The sequence below is a fragment of the Brachyistius frenatus genome, unplaced genomic scaffold (assembly GCF_029030835.1).
Source record: "Brachyistius frenatus isolate BFR_SWC_R1_liver_20210118 unplaced genomic scaffold, ASM2903083v1 Contig_224, whole genome shotgun sequence".
Lineage (NCBI taxonomy): Eukaryota > Metazoa > Chordata > Actinopteri > Embiotocidae > Brachyistius > Brachyistius frenatus.
In genome coordinates this window covers 20,187-42,810 of record NW_027210823.1, presented here as the reverse complement: position 1 = coordinate 42,810, position 22,624 = coordinate 20,187, and the positions used below count along the sequence as shown (strand labels likewise).

The following is a 22,624-nucleotide window of genomic DNA, read 5'->3' as shown; positions in this document are numbered from 1 at the left end:
GACTTTGACGTTGCTCATCATCAACATGTTTGTTCACTGCTGGTGTAAAGATATATCGGTATAATCAGCTGCAGCATCACTGCCCTCTGTGTGGTTCCTGTGAAGGTAAATAGACGTTCCTGTCTCTCTTTGAAGCTGCCAACAAGGTTACAGTCATATTTGAATCTAAAACAACGGAGCTGGAGACGACTGTCCACAAGTTACCACAACTCTGTTTGAGCTGTTTGTTTTTATTAGATCAGCACTGATATTTGATCAGATTCTCTCTGACTTAGTTAAACTAATCTGCATTAGTTAAATACAGACTTGAGAACAGCAACTTTAAAACACTGTAGAGTAGAAACATACAGCAACGAGGTTTGATGTTCAAGTGTAAGAAAAGAAACACCATTTCACACACACACACACACACACACACACACACACACACACACACACACACACACACACACACACACACACACACACACACACACACACACACACTGCTCTTAGGAGTTACATGCATGGTTGAAGCCCTAAAGAATGTGCCATCCTGATGTTTTGCCCTGCAGCATGCTGAGTGCTGAGGCTGAAGGGAGGGGGTGGGGGGGGTTTGATCGTTCCTTTCAGTCATCACCACAAATATCCTCCATTCCCTCCACTGCAGCCTCTCAGCTCTTACAGCTCTTGGCACAGATTCTGGTCCACTAAAGAAGTGAGAGGGAGTTCCCTATTGGCTCCAGCTGAGGTTTCCGCTCCCCACCAGCCAATCAGAGGCCATTGGAGACCATCGGAGGCGGGCCCAGGGGTAATTACAGAGTGGCTTACTTCCTACATTCCAGAGCAGATGCTGAGCTTCACTCATAGAGCAACCTTTAGATTTCTGCTCCATTTATGACTCTCTTCTGTTCCTGGATGTTCTTTAATTAATCATCTACACTAAAAGTCATGGAGAGGAGAAACAGGAGTTAGAATTCAGTGGAAGTGGAGTTCATAGTTTCAGTGTGAAGACACAGAGAAGCAACTTTAGGAGGTGATCAAACCAAAAATAAATCCAAAACCTAACCCAGTGTGATCACAGATAATAACACTCTCCACCTGATATTTATGTGTCCCCCCCATCTTCACAGGCTGGGCACATGCAAAGCGAGATATTTTAATATTACATGCAAAGTCTTCTTTAAACAAACCACAATCTGAAGCTGGCTCTTCTCTAAACAGGTTAATAGATTATACTGTGTCAGTATGATACATAAAAAGGTTGTAAATGAATATAAACCTACTAAAAAACAGCCCAGAAATAAACACTACTGTTGGTGTATTATCTTGGAAACTTGTAGCTACAGCAGAGTGGAGACATCCCGCTTAAATATGACTGTTATTTTTGTCCCCAATGTATTTAAGATGAAAATGTAATCCCCAAATACACAGTGTACATCAAATTTAAATATGCAGATTGAATATGTGAACTATAAACTTGAACACATGCAGCCGTGGGCCTCGGGCCTGATCCATCTGCCTGCAGGGTGAACTGGTGCAGCTCAGAGATGAGTGACATGCTGGTTAGAAGTGGACTGAGCTGTAAACCTCATGAATATGTGTGCCAACCTATTAAAAGGAACAGTGTACCATAACAGAGACCAAAACTGTGAAGACAGGATGGGCAGAAATAATGAATCATGTTTCAGTAAAATCATAAAATGTTGGTCTTAAAACATCATATTTCTTCAATCCCGTCTTTTTCTTATTTAGTGTCTCGCACAACAAACTACAGAAAATATTAATATTTGTGTCATGTGGTCTCAAGGAAATGAAGGGATTAATTAATAAAACCACACGATCACTAGGGGCTGTCTCCATAGACTCCATCCGTAGTACCACTGCGGACCACTAGGGGCTGTCTCCACAGACTCCATCTGTAGTACCACTGCGGACCACTAGGGGCTGTATCCATGGACTCCATCCGTAGTACCACTGAGGACCACTAGGGGCTGTCTCCACAGACTCCACCTGTAGTACCACTGAGGACCACTAGGGGCTGTCTCCACAGACTCCACCTGTAGTACCACTGAGGACCACTAGGGGCTGTCTCCATAGACTCCACCTGTAGTACCACTGAGGACCACTAGGGGCTGTCTCCATAGACTCCACCTGTAGTACCACTGAGGACCACTAGGGGCTGTCTCCATAGACTCCATCTGTAGTACCACTGAGGACCACTAGGGGCTGTCTCCATAGACTCCATCAAATGACAATGCTTGACAAAGCAAAATGGCATTTAGAAGGCATGTTCAAATAAATCATGAATCACATGACCATCCCTCATTATTTTAGCATTCCTTCACAACACGTATTTCCTGACCATTTTGTTTTAGAGAACACTTTGCTGGTTCCTAGACATTCCAGGGCTCCAGACTAACTGTTTACATTGGTTGCACTGGTGCACCTAACTTTGTCTTTCAGGAACACCAGCACATAATCCAAGTTGTAAATGAGGGCGTGGGGTGGAAAATTCATTCTAATAAAATATGTGCTGATAAAACCATTTTACTTCTATCACACCTTCATTAGTGTCATTACTGAGTGGTAACGAGTGCATGCATTATTTTGCAGAACTGATTGTTGCTGAGTTTTGTATCTCCTGATATTTCAGCTTAGGTCATTATGAAATGTATGTCAACACTAAGCAGTCCAATGTATGTGCTGATAAAACCATTTGTTGCATAGATCTCCAGAAGTTAGAATAGATGCATTATTCAGCAGAGGTCTATCTCACGAGGTGCATGCAATGCTCAGCGGGCGGGCAGAACTCAGCATGACACCGACATCCGCTAGTCAAACACCCTGATTCCCAACCAGCTCGCTCTCTTTCTGTGTGAACTTAAGTGTGATTTCAGACAGACATGTGTCACTCTGAACTGTGGTGGTGATTCTCTTCAGTGAAATTATGCTTCTGGAGGTCAGAAAACATGTTCAAATATTAGTTTAAAGGGAAATGTCTGCAGCAGACCTGCTACATTTCAGGTGCACCAGTGCAACCAATGAAAATGTGAAGTCGCACTTGGCAGATTTTTCTATCGCCGCAAGGCAATTGATGAAAAGGCTTGAGAATAAGCTCTTTTTCAATGCACCACAACACCATGGACAGACTGCTGCATTTGGATGGGAGACTGGAACCATTAGGCCTACCTGCCACATAATGACTTCAGCCGCTCTTAACAGCTTACAGCGTGTGCTGAAATCTGACACTGTGCAGAGGGCATCTGTTCTCCTGCAGGACGACTCCGTCAAAAACTAATTAGATGCCACAATGGCTCTTATTGAGAGCTGCTTAGCTTGCTGCCCAAATGAAAGCAGACAGAAGAGCTCAATCTCAAGGAGCTGAGCGAAGGATCATTTTCACCACCACAGTTCTGATTTTAAGAGAGATCATAACTGCACTCAAAGATTCTTGTCATTGTGGAGCTGTTTCACAAAATGGAACAAAGGTCTGTTTTCCAGGAAATACTTTTTTCAGTTGCAGTTGGGCAGACATGGAAGTTCTGATCAATACCAATGTCCTTCTAACGCTTTTACCTTTAAAACTGTGAACATCTGAAGTTTCACCTGATCCACAACTTTGTATATCTGTAAGGGGCAGCGTCTCTTAATTCCTATTCAGCGTTAACAAAAAGAAACCAAACCCATGATCTGGTAATTCTCTGAGACCTTTTCACTATCTCCAACATGATGACGGAAGATGGAGGTATAGAATTGTGACTGCTAACTGCTAACCCCTCAGAGTCCTAAAGCAGCTCTACAAACACATGTCATCATCTTCCAGCTCCTTTTACACATGTAGCTGATGCCTATTTTCCAAGGTAAAACTTTGCAGAAGCGCTTCCTGCAGTTTGGACAACCATCATGAGACATGCGTGACAGGTGTGGACACCAGGTGCTGTAGTGGGTCCAGGTCCAACTTTTAGAAATGAGTGAGCAAAATCAAAATGCACTTCTTAAAAAAAAAATGGTTATTAACACCTACTTTATTTGTGTTGTTTGGCATGTTGCAGCCATGAAATTCGAATATTTCAATAAATCCTATAAACAGGAGTAATTGCAAAATAACATGATTTAAGAGACAGGTAAAAGTCTTTGAGTAGTTTTAGATCACAAACAAGTTCTGTCTTTTACATTATGAATCCTCCAGTTCAGATTCTGTCCGTCACCATCTTAATAGTTCGGAGCAGTTTGGAGCAGGAAGTGACCATATTTGGACGAGCTGGGGGAGGAGCCAGCGGTGGATCTGATCGATCTGATTGGAAACCTGAAGATACTACATCCCGCCCACCGATAGCTGTAACCTGACTGCACCACAGGCCTGTCAATCAAACAGACACGCCCCCAAAAACAGGTCTTCTTGAATCTTCTTTTCTAATGAATGAGGGATTATTTTCAGATGGACCTCCAGAAAACTAATAAGAAGGAGTGACTTTAGCTAACAACACCGAGATAACTGATGGACACATTTTATTCACTTTGGATTTGATGAGAGAAGTTGAATGGGAGTCTATGGACTATACCAGTTTGTACAGAGTTGAGGAACAGGGTGTTTGGTGAATCTTGTCTGATATACATGTTGACGGTACAACGTAGTGATCCTTTGGACCAAACTAAACAGAGAAGCACGGCCATCCCTCCCCTCTGCTGTCTGCTTCTTTTTAAGATACTAATTCAGCTCCCATTTGGCAGAAGGCGACACTTTCTCTCCGTCACTTTCATGTCACCGAGTGGAACAAGTCAGCCTCTGTCTCTCTCTGTCTAACCACTGTTCACTCTCAATTCATGCCATTGTGCTGCTGACCAGAATACAGAGTTTGGTCACCGCGGTCAATTGCCTCCTTCAAAATAAGAAGCAGAGTATCAGCGACAACAAACTGCCACGTTAAACCAGGATTTTGTTTTAGATTACATAACAACAGGGCTCAATTTGGACTTTTGACATAAATGTAAATCAATTTTTTGCCAACCTCGGAATAAAAAAAAAATCATAACCCCTAAAACTGAAGGCTCTTTTTCTTCCTCTTTTGTTTCTTGCTGGATGAAATAGTTTCTTGTCTTACACAATAGTTAAAACCAGAACACAGGACATTTTCATCTACACAAGAAGGCTCCACTTCCTACCAGGACTTTTATGTTGGTACATGAAAAAGATTTGCAGACAAAGCGCTGAGTGGGTCGATCAAATACACAACAAACACAGCATTTTAGTATTTCATAAAGAGATCCTACTGTTTATCTCATTATCTTGGAGATGAAAAATAAAATAAGCGTCATTTTATGACTTTCCTGAGTTTCAAACTTGTGGCCAGAGATCTTTTTAATCAAGTTGTGGGACTCGAGGGTCTTTACGGTTATTCACATCCATTTGATATCCACTTTTGTCAAAATCAACTTCCAGAAAGTACATTTAAACTCCACAAGAACCACAGCTACATGCAGCAGATGCCCATCCATCCAAAACAAACAACTCAGAGCAGGCTGAATGCAACACTACAAATGTTTCAGACTGCAAATGTCAGTAAAAAGGACTATTTGGTATTAGAAGGGTTTTCAGCCTACACTGTGCATTGGCCTGTGACTTCAGTGAGTTAATTCCTCCACTGTTGGACCAGAACAGAAAAGAGTCTGACCGAGATGAGCAGCCACCGAGTCCTGAGAGTGATACAGAGGTCAGCTGATCTGTCACTCAAACCAGCCCTCAAGAGTTTCATCCCCTCACTGGTACCCAGAGGAAGAGCCCCAGTGGTTTTTAAAGCAGTGCTGTTAATATTCTTAACATCCAGTAAAATCTCTAACGACGAACCTTATTGAACAGCAGTCTCTAGAACAGGGGTGTCAAACTCATTTTAGTGAAGGGGCCACATACTGCCCACTTTGATCTCAAGTGGGCCAGACCAGTAAAATCATAGCATAATAACGCAGACATAACGACAATATTTCTCTTTGTTTAAATCATTGTTGAGGGTTTTTGGATGATAAACCCTGTTTTAAGGTCTTTCTACAATAAACTAGAAACATAAAGACCAAAAACTCAGACATCAGCCCACTGTTTATCTGCCCCGGCTCTCCTCTGCAGATTCCCTCACTTCAAACGCGTCACAAAGCGAGCAGCGAGCGCGGCTGCCTGTGGCACCGAGCGCTTCTTCCTCCGGAGCAGACGTCGCATCTACGCTGTTTTTGAAGCAATTACTGGATCGATTAAAAAAAAAAATAACAAAACGTTTGTACTCATAAACCTCCATATTCTCATAGAAATGCAATTTATGTCTTTCTGTAATTTTCACACTTAGCAAAGTCATCCGGCGGGTCGAGCTGGACCCCTGGCTGGCCGGATCCGGCCCGCGGGCCGTATGTTTGACACCCCTGCTCTAGAACAATCTTTACTCCTTTGAGAGCTCCACCATCTATAGCGGAGATCATGTTCTCCTGGTTGGAGACCCGGTTCTAGAGCCTGACATCATCAGTTTACAGGGTGTGACCCACAGCAGGCTGCTGGACTGGTGGAAAACATGCAGCGTCACCAACACATCGATCTACAGATCAGGCATTATATCTCCCAATTACCTAAAAGTTACCGGAGTTATCAGTTAAAGAAATGAACTATGAGTCGAGTCGTTCTCTCCCATTTAATCTTCTATTTAATTAATAAGTCAGATAAAACAAAACTGCTTATATCATGTATCATCCAAAGGCAGTAGCCCTCATCAGATATAAAACTATAACCCTAAGAACATCAGCATCACTCTGTAGAAAAGTTAACCACATGATAAATAAATCCTGGTTTAACCAGATGAACACATATTTCACTTGCACTAAATCTAACTACATAACTCATAAATGAGGAAGATATCCAGTCCCAACAACTTTATGTTTTGGAACATTTATGAACTTTTTGTTTACTTCGAGAGGGAAGAGTTAGGAGAGGACAGTGATTGTCTGGTGGGCAGCTCGAATGAAATATCATCAACATGTAACTAACTACTACTAGTTATGTTGTGTAACTACCAGCGGAGCACTTTCTCCCAAAGATTCCTCCAGCTCCGCTGTCACAAGGACAGATACAGGAGATCATTCCTGCCGATCGCAATTAGACTGTACAATAACTCACCTCTGGCAAAATAATACTGTTGACTGTTTCTTGGTTGTTTGTATATAATATATATAGATATATACTGTATAAACTGTATATACTGTGCATTTTATATTTTTACTGCTATTTTACTGCTATTTTATTGCTTTTCTATTGTTCTATTATTATCTTGTTGCTTCTGTATGCTGCTGTAGCGAAAACATTTCCCCTCGGGGATTAATAAAGTAACTACCTAACCTAACCTACCTAACCTTCACTAACACCAACATGTAACCAACTGCTACTAGCTATGTTGTGTAACTACCACCTTCACTAACACCAACATGTAACTAGCTGCTACTAGTTATGTTGTGTAACTACCATGTTCACAGCAGCTGTAGAATACAGCTGGGATTCACTGCCAGCACATCTATTGGAAGCCCTGGCTGACAGGAGCAGAGAAACGGGCTCCACCGGGTCAGAACCTCGGATGGGTCAACAAACTGATTGGAGGTGGAGTCAACAAGCGTCAGAAACACAGAAACTAAAGCAGAAGAAATGTGCAGCGCTGCAGCTGGAAAACACTGCTGACGTGTGAGAAGCTGCTCTGGAATGTTTGTTCATTCCAGTCAGAGGGTTCTCTCACCAGGAGGGAGGCTGCACCTCCTCTCCACCTCCACAGCCTGGAGACCAACACTGACCCCTCCACCACCCCTCCACCTGCCCTCAGCCTGGAGACCAACACTGACCACTGCACCTCCCCTCCACCTGCCCTCCACCTCCTCAGCCTGGAGACCAACACTGACCCCTCCACCACCCCTCCACCTCCTCAGCCTGGAGACCAACACTGACCCCTCCACCACCCCTCCACCTGCCCTCAGCCTGGAGACCAACACTGACCACTGCACCTCCCCTCCACCTGCCCTCCACCTCCTCAGCCTGGAGACCAACACTGACCCCTCCACCACCCCTCCACCTCCTCAGCCTGGAGACCAACACTGACCCCTCCACCACCCCTCCACCTGCCCTCAGCCTGGAGACCAACACTGACCACTGCACCTCCCCTCCACCTGCCCTCCACCTCCTCAGCCTGGAGACCAACACTGACCCCTCCACCTCCACAGCCTGGAGACCAACACTGACCACTGACCCCTCCACCTGCCCTCAGCCTGGAGACCAACACTGACCACTGCACCTCCCCTCCACCTGCCCTCCACCTCCTCAGCCTGGAGACCAACACTGACCCCTCCACCACCCCTCCACCTCCACAGCCTGGAGACCAACACTGACCACTGCACCTCCCTTCCACCATAGTGGAGGGGAGGTCAATGTCAATGACTTTATGACTAAGCTAGTTTAGAGGATATTTTTTATATAATCAATAAATAAATGGAATTAGCCTCAATGGAAACAGCCACATGGCTACACTATCAACTGTCAAATAAACTCAATGATCAAAAATAAGTTTTAAAATACAGACAAAATAAATTTACCAGTAATTACAGTGAAACAAAAGGGTTGTAGATCATGTACGCGCGCACGCACACGTATGAAGCGTGTAGTTTTAGTGTGACAGAATGTTTGATTAATTCGATAAAGACCAACATTAAGAGTAAATGAATACAGAATACTCGCTGAAATACAGACAGTAGATTTCTGGTCATAGATCATCTGTATTACAGGCTTCAAGTCTGAAAACAAACCAGTCACCACTTGGTAAAAGTCTTCAGAGAACTTCTTGTGAATACATTTTTTTTTTTTTATGTTCATTAAAAAAAATTCCAAAAATGTGTACACTTTATCCCTCGAAGCTGAAAAGCTGAAGATGTGAATGATTGAGATGGCTCTCTGTCGCCACGGTTATAGAGTTCATATCTCTCCAGATTACAGAAAGCTTAGCAAGGCTCCATACATGACTAGACATAGTATGTAAATGTGATTGAAGTCACCTGCCTCCAGTTAGAAACATGTTTATCTGCCTGTAGGAGAAAGTTCAGTGTTCCTGTTGCACACAAACAGAGCGACACATGATGCCGTGAAGCAGGTGGAGCCTCAACCTTTGTGTTCAATAACATCAATACCAGCTGATGTTTCAGGAGAGGAGAGATCCAATCACAGAGCAGGATCTAATCAGCTGTGTTTTCTAAATGCTGTAGTACTTCCCCGTCTCCATGAGTCTTCTATGATATGCTGAGCTGTGAAGCCTCTCACTGCCCTCCCTGATTTAACTGCAGCATGTTGACTGTACACATGGACGCTGTCCGAGCAGCACTGCAGCTCCACTGATGAGCAGCTCGCTCTTCACTTCTCTTATGCATCATTAAAACCTGGAAACCTGAACCTTTTGTTTTGAATCTAAGACCACGGAGGGCAGAAACGCGAGTCATTAATATAACAAAGAGCGAGCAGATGGAGGGAGGAGGTCACCAGCATCCTCCCAGCATGGACCCAGTAGAGAGAGCAGCACCAGCTCAAAGGAATTACTGGAAGGAGCTGATGGATGTTCATGTATCAGAGTAGTGCTGAGGGAACCTTCTACTTATTCTGTATAGAATATACTATATTTTGTATAGAATATACTATATGCTATATATATAAAATATATACTGTATAGTATAATGTTACATTACATGTATTTAAGTTCACTGGATACCGGCCACACTCTGGTACCACCTCCCAGAACCAGACCACACTCTGGTACAACCTCCCAGAACTGGTACCACCTCCCAGAACCAGAACCAGAGCACACTCTGGTACCACCTCCCAGAACCAGAACCAGAACCACCTCCCAGAACCAGAACCAGACCACACTCTGGTACCACCTCCCAGAAACAGAACCAGAAGCAGACTACACTCTGGTACAACCTCCCAGAACCAGAACCAGTACCAGCTCCCAGAACCAGAACCAAACCACACCCTGGTACCACCTCCAAGAACCAGAACCAGATCTCTGGAGCCACCGGGCCAGACTCGATCAGATTAACATCTCTAAATAATGACAGCTGTGTTTTATAGGACGGTCCAGTCATCATCATATCATCTGATTTCCCAGCTGGGATTTCTTTCCGTTTTAAGGAGGAAGGTGTCTGTCACTCACCTGAGGTAAAGCAGTGTTGAGCTGTCTCTGCAGCGAGTCCCGTTCATGGCTGACTTCGTGCAGCTTGCCCTGCGTTAAGCCGAGATTCTCCTGAGTCTCTCTCAGCGTCTCCAGAAGACGATCCCTCTCCTCCAGCATGGACACCATCAGAGACTCAAAGTGACCCTCCGAGTCGGACTGCAGCGGGGAGCCGGAGCCCCGACGGCCGCCGCCTCCTCCGCCGGGCCCTTCGGCCTCGCTGATGGTGGGCATCACCTCGCACATCATCTACAGACGGGGTTTGGTGAGAGGAGGAGGAGGCAGGAGGCAGGAGGAGACAGTTTGTGAACAGACGGAAGGAGATGAAGGAAACAGTTCAGAGCCATCAGCAAAACTAGACGGTGGACTGCTAGGTTTCAGTTTTAGGACATCTGATCTCTATTATAACGGATTAAACCCTCTCTTCCACAATGACATTTTCAGGGTCAGTTATTGAAATGTGCTCACATCTATGGATCAATTAACATGACAGATTTTTAAATTTCCCATAATTTAAAGGCGCCGAGAGCAGCTAAACAAAACTTTATTTGCATCAGCTGTAGTTGAGTGGCAGCATCAAGGTTTCATCATCAAACACCTCCCCTCAAGTTATTCTCAATAAATCAGAAGATGTAAACTAGCAAGGATCTACGACAGCAAAGATCTCTGGATCCCTGTGAATATGGACGCTGATATGGAGTCATCGTATTTTTAAAAATGTGTTGTCACAATTCATTTTTACTGAAATCTAGTGGATTTTAAGATCTCAGTGTTACTGGAAGTGGAAAATAATTGATGGATCCACCCTGTGATTCAGATTCACTCCAAAATGTAATGGGTTCATCTTTGACCCGTGCTTCACTCTTTCTAATAATGCTTCTGATAATCAAACCGCAGCAACATGCCGTCCTTATCGGAGGTGATGTAAAAGTGGGACTCCTGTCCAACGAGAGTTCAGTCTGTATTTGTTGGGTTTTAAAGTCGTCTCAGTATTTCTCGTTCTAATGTAGAACCCGTCTTAACAGACTGCAGATAGAACAGAAGACTGGTTGAGTTTAAAAGGACGTGTAGGGTTGATTTAATCAGCATCCTCTGCTGCAGCAACAGCTGAGTGACTCAGCAGAAGGGAAAACACAGCGTATCAGTTGGTTGGTACTGATGGTCGTCTACTACCGGGCCAGCGTACAGAGGAGGGCTGCAAAGGAGGATTATTTTCATCATCTATTCATGTTGATTGTTTTTTTAAATACACAATTACCTGTTTGACCTTTAGGTGACCAAAAAAAATGAAAAATGTTGTTTCCCAAAGCCAAACATTTTGTTCTGTTTTCTTCTGACCAATAGTCCACAAACAAAACACAATCAGCTGATTATCATGGAGGACTATAGGAACCAATACATTCAACATATATCATATAAGAAGCTGGAATCAGAGAACTTAAACATGTTTTTCATTTTAAAAAATGACTCAAAATGAGAAATGTATGAACAGAGGTGGTGTTAAATGTTCTGTTGATGGACTAATGGTTTAATGGTTGCAGGTCCAGTAGACTGATATCAACCAGAATCCTGTTGTCTGATGCTGCATCAAACAACAGCAGGAGGCAAGTTGTGAGGAATTAAGAGCCACTCTGCCCACCGAGGGGCTTAAAGTCCTGTGGACAAACTGCTAGACAAAACGGTAGGAATCATGTGAGCTGGATTTAACATACCTACAAGGAACAACAACGTACAAACAGGAAGAACTGGAGTAGGAACGGAGGCAGCCGGAGCTTTTCCCTTCATCTCTTCTTTACAGCGCCTGAGATGCCAAAAGCCATTCGCATTCAAAACCGCCATGTGCGGTTCAGTGCACCAACTGTATGTTGAACAGCACCGGGTTGAGCTGGACTGGTGCTACATGCTAATTAACATGACAAAGAGCAACCTGCCATCCTTCATAAAGTTCAATTAGAAATTGTGTGTCCGAGATGATGAACACTATTTCTAGTCAAACTTTATCAGAAGCTACGTGAAAAAGCAACGCTTCATATCGAGGTCAATCCTCTCGGGATCAACAAAGTGTGTGTGTGTGTGGGGGGGGGGGGGGCAGCATCCAGGAGGATGAGTGACAGATGGTGGGTCCACTGAAACTTAGCATCACGTGCTATACGTGCAAACTAAAGGTGATAAAGCAGCATCAGGCAGGACAGGTAGACTTCAAACTCCCTGGACAGGAAACGATGGAGTATTTCTGCACACAAAGATACCTGAGACCACCCGAGGCGGGTCGGACCACCTCCCTGGACATGTGATGTTTACATTACAGTGGAAGCAATACCACTTATTACAGCTTAATTTGAAATAGGCCTGAATACAGAATAACATGGAATAAATTAGTACATATAGTTCAACCAGTAAATAATATATATATATAGCTATATAAGCTATATAAACTATATAAAGGAGTCCAGTGTTCTCATCTCACCTTTGAAGGATAACTTTGTAATCCACGTTAATGTCAGCTCCAGTAAAGTCACGGTGAAGCCTTACAGATATCCTTCAGAGGCTGGGAGGCATTAAGGCTGTCAGAGGGTCCGACAGCAGGAAGGGTTCCTGAAGGGTCCTCCGGGGTCTGACAGCAGGAAGGGTTCCTGAAGGGTCCTCCGGGGTCTGACAGCAGGAAGGGTTCCTGAAGGGTCCGACAGCAGGAAGGGTTCCTGAAGGGTCCTCCGGGGTCCGACAGCAGGAAGGGTTCCTGAAGGGTTCCTGAAGGGTCCTCCGGGGTCTGACAGCAGGAAGGGTTCCTGAAGGGTCTGACACCAGGAAGGGTTCCTGAAGGGTCCGACAGCAGGAAGGGTTCCTGAAGGGTCCTCCGGGGTCCGACAGCAGGAAGGGTTCCTGAAGGGTCCTCCGGGGTCTGACAGCAGGAAGGGTTCCTGAAGGGTCCGACAGCAGGAAGGGTTCCTGAAGGGTCCTCCGGGGTCTGACAGCAGGAAGGGTTCCTGAAGGGTCCTCCGGGGTCTGACAGCAGGAAGGGTTCCTGAAGGGTCTGACAGCAGGAAGGGTTCCTGAAGGGTCCTCCGGGGTCTGACAGCAGGAAGGGTTCCTGAAGGGTCTGACAGCAGGAAGGGTTCCTGAAGGGTCCTCCGGGGTCTGACAGCAGGAAGGGTTCCTGAAGGGTCTGACAGCAGGAAGGGTTCCTGAAGGCCTCGGAGCGGGCGCTAACTCCACGTTAGCAGGCTAGCATTAAGTAAGCTGGTGATTCGATGATTGCATATCTGGATTTGGAAGTAAAGTGTCTACCTTTGGATCTGAAAACAAACAGCATCCCCGAAAAAAAACGTCACTTCTCCGACAGTAACATTTCTGAACAGGTAGACACGTATTGACACTCTGAGATGACGTGGAAACAGTTGGAGCCTTGCTAGCGCAGCTAATCTGAATTCTTTGGCTTGAAGTCCGTTTAAAGTCGCCCGCTAGCCAACGTTAGCCACTAGCCAGCTAGGTAGCTAATGCCTGCTAGTTCCATTTAAACGGAGCTGAAACAACGTCAGGGACTCATTTAATGCAGAGCTATACTTTGTAAAAAAGTAGACAACATGATCAAATCTATCAAAACCATTTATCTTACATTATACAAAATACGAAGAGTTTTTAAAATGCTGAAGTATCTCCTGAAAGCTCGGCTGAAATGATGAATCTTTCAGCTAGCGTTAGCCACCAGCTAACGTTAGCTTCCCGTCGAGTTGCGGCTCCGCTCCGAAACTTCCAGCTAACGTTCAACGTTAGCGACGTTTTGGTCCGTTTGGAAAACCCAAAACGCAAATAAAAACGGATATTCCCTTCGTTTCCGTCCGAGTTGCTGGTGTACTATCGGTATTTTCCATCAAAAAGGTCCGTCGGTCCGGTCCTTCCCCGCCGCCTCTGCCTGCCAGCCTCGGCAGTCGGGACAGCCAATGGTGGGCTCGGTGCGGCTACTAGCGGCTACTAGCGCGTCTCATTAGCCGGGAAGTCCACGGGAGGAGAGACGAGCGGTCCCGGACACACATCATCATCATCATCATCATCATCATCATCATCATTTATATATCTATCGATCGATCGATCGATAGATAGATAATCTATTGCTGTATAGACATATAAATATAAATATATATAGATATAAATACACATATATATAGACATGTACATATACATATATATCTATATATATAGATATATAGATATATATGTAGACGTATACATACATATATATATAGAGAGAGAGATATAGATATATAATCTATATCTATATAGACATAAATATATATAGATATAAATACACATATATATATATAGACATGTACATATACATATATATGTAGATGTATACATACATATATATATATAGACACATACATATGTCTATATATATATAAACGTATAGATATAGACATACATATAGCCATATATATAGATATAGACACATACATATGTCTATATCTATATAAACGTATAGATATAGACATATATATATATATATATATATATATATATACATATAAAGATATAGACACAGTAAAGAGAACAGCTGCGCCATCCTGTGGTGCATCAATGCCACTACTCTTGCATGTTTTTGGATGTAAACATTTTGACATGTTTTAGATGTTTTTATATTATAAAAGATTACAGTATAGATACACCTGATTATCTTTTTCTTGACAGCATTGAGGAGGAAATAAGATCTACTGTAATTTACAGAATTTGTAAGTGTACTTTTTACATTTGAAAACTGTAAAACATCAAAATATTCAAGGCATTTAAAAAAAAGATTAAGTTTGAGGACGTGTTTGGTGGTCGCCTACAGCTCTGTGACCAACTTTAGTTATTTATATGATATATACGTTTGTAAGAGACCAGTCCTCTGCTATAATCAGGCTGCACTGTGTCACTGTGTTGTGCCAACATGAGTCAGCAGTTTCACCATCCTTATGCACTGCTAAGTCATCTTTTTGGTTTTTGGACCACAGCCTTTGAATAGTTGAGTGGAAGTTTGGTAATTTACTTTAGAGACTTCAGACTCACGTCGACAATAATTACTAATCTTTAAAAATAGACAGATAGATACTTTATTCATCCCCTCAGGGAAACTCATACGTCCAGTAGCTCACATTTAAATCTAGCTTTAAAAAGCATTACAATTAAAAAAAAAAAAAAAAAAAAAAAAACAATAGCAGTGAAAGTCAGTGGTGATAGTGGGTTAAAAACGGGGTTAAGAGCAGAAGCATTACTCAAATCAACCGACCAATGAATTTAAAAAAAAAAGAGCCAAAGAGAAAAACGTGCAGCTGCTTATTAAAGCCCAAAGTAAAGCCAGTAAAAGTTTGACAGCTGATGCTCAGTGTTCCTTCAGTTCAACTCCTGGCTGCTGCACTCATTTATTAGTTGTTTTTATGTTTATAGGTCTGATGAGGATTAAAGACATTATTACAGTTAATACGTAAAGCACAAATAACACCGAACTGGAGAACAAATGATAGATTATTAAAAGTGTTTGTGAAAGAGGGGAATTAAAGCAAAGAAAGTCTTTTTATTGATTTATTGATTTTTATTGATTCATTAATTAATATATATATATATATATATATATATATATATATATGTCCACCAGAACATGTCATCTCAGACTGAAAAAGAACTGATAAAGACAGAAGTTTGACTTTAACTGAGCACAGAAATCTCTCGTCCAAACAGGAGTGAATCAGACGGAGGAAAGTAAAAGAGTATTTTTCATAAGCACTATGGAAGTATGTCATAACTGATTTAGATTACTTGATTTTATGGTAGGAACCGTGGTAACAGCCTATCAGTACACATATCAAACACTGGTTTAAATGCTATGTGACAGTATTTCAACCAGTGAACAATCGTCCAGCAGCTGCAGCTCTCGTCCATCATTCAGGATTTCTCCTTTCAGATGATATAAATACAGCTGCAGGATTTTATAGAGAGATTATATGAACACCTGAAACCTGACATTAAAATAATCCAACCAGATAGACATGTTGGAGTGTGACTTGTTGTGCACACACTGCTGAGTTAGCTGTCAAACGTAAGCAGAGGTTGGTACTTGATCCTGGACGTTCTGGTTTTGTACACGGCTCCACAGATCATGGCGATGGCTGCCAGAAGACAGCCGGCGATGAAGACCATGTTGAGGTTGAGGTTGACCGCTGCAGATAGAGAGAGCCATCGTGTCACTTCTAACTCAAACGGGACAGGTGTGTTGTTAAGAAACCACTCTGTTTCCTCACCTGAGCTCCCGCTGCCGTCTGCCGCCATCTTCAAGCGCAGGGGACCCTGGGAAACGAAGTGTGTGGCGCTCTGGATGACGGCCTCCCTCCTCCGGCGGTGCTGGTGACCGGCTGGCCACGCCGACTTCATGCATCCCTTCGAGCACCTGGTGTTAGAGTTCCCTGCTTCACACATCAGGACTGAGCAGCTGATGTACACCTGAACACAGGACATCATGACATCAGAGGACACATGGTGGCGCCCCCTAGTGGACACAGCTCTGATCCACTTTGCTTCTACATGCCTGTCGATCTAAAATCCATCAGGCTCAAGAACGTACACGTACATTTTTACAACTTTACACCCTGTTACAGTTTATTTATAGAAAATGAGTAATGGAACGTCTATTGAACTGGACTTTCAATGTTGTATTTTCAGAAATATGTTTGTGTTATGGGGTGTTCGTTGAATGTCTACTCAGCTTGTGTTTGTGGTTATTGTTGTTCTGATCAATGTTGTCCTCCTTCATTAGCAGCTGCGTTTCACTGTGCAGTTCCGTGTCCTCAACCTAGAAGACGTCTTTTCTGCACGTTTGAACTCTGCTGACGATGCTTTCAGCTGAAACACGTCTTTTTTTTTTCTGCCCACAACAAACTGAGCTTTGTTGACCTGTAAGGGCAGTTTTTCATTTCTATAACTTATCATAAGAGAAGTAGGCTGAACTCACACCGTCAGCACTGAGTATATTTATAATGTTTCACTTACAATCGTCACGCAGCAAGTTTATCATTTTAAAAATCAGAACTACTTTATTTCTCTCTCACGTCTCCACCAGGATGGAAGAGATGATAAATATACAATAAATAGCAATGTTTAAAAAAAAGTTTATGCAAATCCTTATGTGGTGGCGGGGCGTGGTTTGGCTCAGCTGCAGGAGGGACTGATTGGAGGAGTGGTTTAGGGAACGGTGCCTGGAAGAGGCTTAATTGTCACAGCTGCAGGCAATTACTGATTTGTCTCTCTCCATATAAAAGTACTAGCAGGTCACCAGACGGTCTCTCACTCCGGAGGACACAGAGCAGCAGGCTGGCTGAGGACAGAACGTGGGACAAGTGCTCGAATGACCGACAGGAGAACACAACGGATGTGAGATATCGGCTGTGTGGATAAAACACATTAACAAACCATACAACTGGTTGTTGTGCGTTCGGGCCGGAAGAACCCTTGGTGACAGCAAGATGTCTGTCACATCTTAAAACCCTAAAAACTCGAACTTTGTATAAGGCCAGTCTGTCGACTCCGTGTGCACGTCAGATGCTCTGAAGGGGTAGAGTTATGAAGTCTGAGGTACGTTTGAAACTAAACATCTTTGTACTGAAGAACAACCAGTCAGATTTGGAAATAAAAACATCTGACATCAAATGATCTTAAATAGGAAAAATAAAAATAAAAACTTTAAAGGAAATTATGTCAGAAACTATTAAATATACATACAAAAAAATAGATTTTGTTTCTATAATGGAAAACTGATTCAAATTAAGGCAATACTAAAAGTTAGTATTTGTTTGGCTGCTGCATAAAGACGTGTTGTTTCACATTATGAATGTGAAGCTCAGTGACTGAAACCCCAAAGTGTGCAGAAATTCAACCTTTCTTTGGTGATGACAGACAATATTGTCATACGTCTGTCAATCAACTCCAACATGAGCATCAGATAACTCTTCATAAAACTCTGTCTAAGCACAGTCCAGTCCTCACCTGGTCATGCAGCCCAATGAACTTGAAGGCCTCCATGCTGAAGAGAAACTGTTTGTTGTGGGTGGGAGGGTAGATCTCAACAGTCGGGTCCACTTTGCATCTGGTCAGAAAAAAAAAAGAGATGACAGCAAACATTATCCTGCAGCTGAAGAGGTGTAAGGTTTCATTTTAATACCACACACACAATAAATCCTAATATTAATCAGGAAACTAGATTTTAAACGGGAACTGTGTTCACTGCATTATTCTGCTGACAGACAGTTACGTGAAGATGGGGTCATGCTGAGTGCACTTCGTAACCTCCAAGGTCATCATTAATGTGAAACTCTCAGGTGGAAGAGAAAAAGACATAAAACTTTACATCCATTTCATTCATTATCTACAGAAGACCCCAGAAAACCGCTCAACCCTATAAATAGTTGTGATTCCTTGCATTGCCAGTAGAGGGCTGTGTCTCGCCTACCCGTTTTCGATGATGGAGTAGGTGGGCTTGTAGTTGGGGTTGTCGTACGGCGCAGCACTGCAGGACTCCACGAACATCTCGGTGTTGTTGACGGAGGACGTGGCTTCTATCTGCATGTAAATCCTGCTGCTGATTTCGTACACCAGAGGGTACGAGTTCGGGTTGATCATGGTCCGGAACTGGCGATCTGGGTAAAACTCGAACTGGTAGCTCAACGTGCCGAAGCCCTTCTCCCACACAGTGACGCTGTTCCGGTGTGCGGTGAAGCCCAGGGTCACGTTGCCGTATTTGGGGTACTGACACTTGAACTGCACCTCCACCAGGTGTTTCCTGGTGATCAGGTCTTTGACGTTGTCGACCGTGGTGATTTCATTCTTGAAAATGAGGTAGTCATCATCTTCCTGCAGGGTACAAACATCATGTATGTAGTCTTTATGCTGCTAATGACATAAAACCCAGCAGTGATCAGTGTGTACCACTAACGGTCACCTCGATCTGAGTGCCACAGGCATTGAGGGGAACGACACCGATGACGTGAGTCTTGTTGGAGTGAGTCTGGAGGCTGCAGGCGGTGTTGGTGGGGTCACTGAGCTGCAGGTGATCCTCATTGAGTCCAGGGAAGGAAGCCTTCTCCACCTCCACCGTCATTGATGACTCATTGCAGATCACATGGGAATTAACTAAGAGCAACAGATGTCATTTAAAATCATTAGTTCATTAGAAAATAAGATTCAAAAATACCTGTTTTTGGGGGCGTGTCTGTTTGATTGACAGGCTTGTGGTGCAGTCAGGTTACAGCTATCAGTGGGCGGGACGTAGTATCATCAGGTTTCTAATCAGATCGGTCAGATCCACCACTGGCTCCTCCCCCAGCTCGTCCAAATATGTTCACTTCCTGCTCCAAACCGCTCTGAACTAGCAAAGATGGTGACGGACAGAATCTGAACTGGAGGATTCATAACGTTCACAAACCAACAATGATATCACTGATGGTTGATGACATCCCTGATGGATGATGACATCACTGATGGATGATGACCTCACTGATGGTTGATGGTTGGTGACAACCCACCGTGACATCACCCACTGGTTGGTGAGCTGCCGTTATGAAGCTTTCAGTATGACATTTCGGCAGTCGCCAACTTGTTTTTTTTTTTAACCCAGGAGTGACCATATTTGGAGGAGATGGGGAAGAGCAAAGGCCGGATCTGACTGATGAAGCCCCACCATCTGGATGGAGTCTATGGAGACATCCCCTCGTGGTCCTCAGTGGTACTACAGATGGAGTCTATGGAGACAGCCCCTGGTGGTCCTCAGTGGTACTACGGATGGAGTCTATGGAGACAGTCCCTAGTGGTCCTCATTGGTATTATACTTTAAGGCACTTCTGCATTGTATTCACTGTTCAGACCTGAAGATTATGTTTATTTGTATATACAGTCTATGGTTTGTATCTGCTATCAGGTGTGTTTTTAAGTCTTTCTGCCCTCTAGTGGTCAAAGTTTGCTTAATGCAGCTTCAAGTCGTGTTTACAGCAGAGAGATAGGGAACTTTCTGTCCAGGTGTTTCTTAGTATGTTGATATGAATAAAGAGTCGTGTGTCTTGAAGGATGATATTTTTGTGTACGGAAATATTTTTTCGTAGAATGAACGGTTTGGAATTTTGTTTTGTAGCCATGGTAACCACAGCACCATACAAAGGACAATGTATATTACCTTCAAAGAATTTGCAATACTGCCACTATGGCTGATATTTGGCACTGCAGTATAGACTTTTAACAGGGCTAATGTTGACATTAAGTAGGCTTTAGACTTACTTTCCTTCTTTCCAACGTCCACCAGAACACATCTCATCTCGGACTGATAGATGCCAGACCTGAAAAAGCATTAATAATCACTGATTTAAGACTTTAACTCACTGATTTAGGCTGATTTACACACCTCTTAGCAAACATTTCCTCTTCAGTTTCAGGTTAATCCAAATTTACTGACATTTGTTGTGTTATTTGTTGATGTTGTAATTCTTTTAATTTACAAGGGTTAGGGTTATGTAAAATATGAAGTTCAATGTTTAAATCTTGGCAGCTTAATTATTAGTGGCCTCTACTTTTTTTTTTTTTTTGCTCTGAGGTGTATTTTCACCAAACAGTGGAGGGTCACTCACTGTGAAGTCGGGGTGAAGTGGTAATGTTGGTGGTGGTTATTGGTCGTGGTTTGAAGGTTTGTTGCAGTTGACCTGCAAAATATGAAAACAGTCAAATCCTGTGTCAACACAAAGTAAATCTGTCACAGAGGAAAAGAAACGCAGGCTCACCCTGTCACTGCTTCAACAGCAAAGCACACTGGGAAATGATCCCCCAGGTCGTCTGCGGTGGGTGTCCACTTAATGACAAACTCGTTATGTGTGGTCTTGTGCTTGGTGATGTTCGTCGGCCCGCTGATGATGATACCTTGGATTCTGCATGAAAGAAAAAAACAGAGATTTCCTCGTGGTTACTGATGTCGTCCTACTCACTGAAATGATCATATTCTGCTACCAGATCTCATTAATCGAGCTCGCTCCACTTACGTTGCGTATGTCGCTTGTGCTTTGACTCTGATCTCCAGCTCTTTGTTGACCTCTGCCAGAATGCGGTCTCCATCTGCAGGTGTTGGACTCACAAACTTTGGCAAGTACAGTCCCTCCTGACAAGAGGGAGCCGGTGGATCCACTGGATTTAAAAAAAAGGCAATGTTTAAAATCAAATAGGTATTCAACAACAATGACGAATCTGTCACTGTGCTGCTGTCCACTACGACAGAATCTTTATGCCACATTAGGGAAAAAAACATAAAAGGGATAAAAAGATTAAAAATTTTGGATTCAAGAATAAAGTGGGAGGGTCGAGAATAAAGTTGAAAACGTCTAAATATATATATATATATATATATATATAAGCCTTATTGAGAAAAAAGTCATAAATGGCGAGACTAAAGTTGAAATGTCAAAAATAAAATGGAAAAGGCCGCGAATAAAGAGTTCGAGGATAAAATCGAAATGTTGAAAATAAAGTCAAATTGTTCGCAGTATTTCTATCCAGAAGTTGTGGGTGTTGAGTTTTGGGTCACTGAAGAAGTCACTGCCCAGTAAAATGCACGTTTCTTCCAAAGTATTGATTGAAGTTGTTTAGATAAACAGAAGGATGTTTCTTCATAGGTTGAAAATGTATAATCACAAAGCTGTTAATGGAATAAATAAAATTAACATTAAACATCCGAATAGTTTTTAAACAATTAGCTTGTGGTGAAACTTCTCTGGAGCAGATGGCTTAAACAATTATGAAAATGTCTAACTTTACGTTAATATGCTGCCACGGATGCAACATGCCTGAAAGTTTCAACCCTCTGCAGGTTTTTGTGAGCTTGATTGCCACATTAAAAAATATAGTCAGATATAAAAGTAAAATCTTCCTTACCAAGTAAAGAGAACTGCAGTGGTAGTTTACTGAGAGGAGCAGTGGTGGTTCCAAAGTTGGGGATGGGCGTGGTGGTGGGTGTGGTTGTGGTTCTGGCGTTCCACCATGGGGTTGTGGTTCTGGCGGCCCACCATGGGGTTGGAGTGGTGGTGGTTGTGGTGGTGGGTCTGGTGGCCCACCATGGGATTGTGGTTCTGGCGTTCCACCATGAGGTTGTGGTTCTGGCGGCCCACCATGGGGGTGGAGTGGTGGTGGTTGTGGTGGTGGGTCTGGCGGCCCACCATGGGGTTGTGGTTCTGGCGTTCCACCATGGGGTTGTGGTTCTGGCATTCCACCATGGGGTTGTGGTTCTGGCGGCCCACCATGGGGTTGTGGTTCTGGTGGCCCACCATGGGGTTGGAATGGTGGTGGTTGTGGTGGTGGGTCTGGTGGTCCACCATGGGGTTGGAGTGGTGGTGGTTGTGGTGGTGGGTCTGGCGTTCCAC

General features: G+C 43.4%; 2 protein-coding genes across 8 annotated transcripts in view; both read right to left on the bottom strand.

Annotated features, from left to right (window-relative positions):
• ppfia1 (PTPRF interacting protein alpha 1) overlaps window positions 1-12,998 on the bottom strand; it is a 45,211-nt gene extending 32,213 nt beyond the window's left edge. For all 7 annotated transcript variants that reach the window (XM_069719750.1, XM_069719749.1, XM_069719754.1 and 4 more), the window contains exons 1-2: window positions 12,676-12,998; window positions 10,191-10,457 (exon numbers count right to left, since the gene is read on the bottom strand). In XM_069719750.1, coding sequence (XP_069575851.1) covers window positions 10,191-10,457 — 267 coding nt within the window. In that variant the 5' untranslated portion in view covers window positions 12,676-12,998. The remainder of the gene's footprint in view (window positions 1-10,190; window positions 10,458-12,675) is intronic.
• A 2,758-nt stretch (window positions 12,999-15,756) lies between these two features.
• Window positions 15,757-21,390, bottom strand: LOC138633506 (ZP domain-containing protein-like). Its single transcript, XM_069719759.1, has 9 exons — window positions 21,254-21,390; window positions 20,999-21,142; window positions 20,849-20,920; window positions 20,502-20,560; window positions 19,174-19,364; window positions 18,685-19,085; window positions 18,222-18,321; window positions 16,484-16,682; window positions 15,757-16,402 (listed from the first exon to the last, which is right to left on the bottom strand). The coding sequence occupies exons 4-9, from the start codon at window positions 20,536-20,538 to the stop codon at window positions 16,269-16,271; spliced, it is 1,062 nt and encodes a 353-aa protein (XP_069575860.1). The 5' UTR covers window positions 20,539-20,560; window positions 20,849-20,920; window positions 20,999-21,142; window positions 21,254-21,390; the 3' UTR covers window positions 15,757-16,268.
• Between the last annotated feature and the right edge of the window lie 1,234 nt (window positions 21,391-22,624).

Bases quoted from the DNA above. Each gene is read 5' to 3' on its own strand.
- LOC138633506 (XM_069719759.1), bottom strand. From the start codon at position 20,538: ATGAGATGTGTTCTGGTGGACGTTGGAAAGAAGGAAA. The intron at 19,365-20,501 runs GTAAGTCTAAAG...TGTTGCTCTTAG, and splicing joins GGACGTTGGAAAGAAGGAAA to TTAATTCCCATGTGATCTGC. The intron at 16,683-18,221 runs GTGAGGACTGGA...TCCTGTGTTCAG, and splicing joins TCATTGGGCTGCATGACCAG to GTGTACATCAGCTGCTCAGT.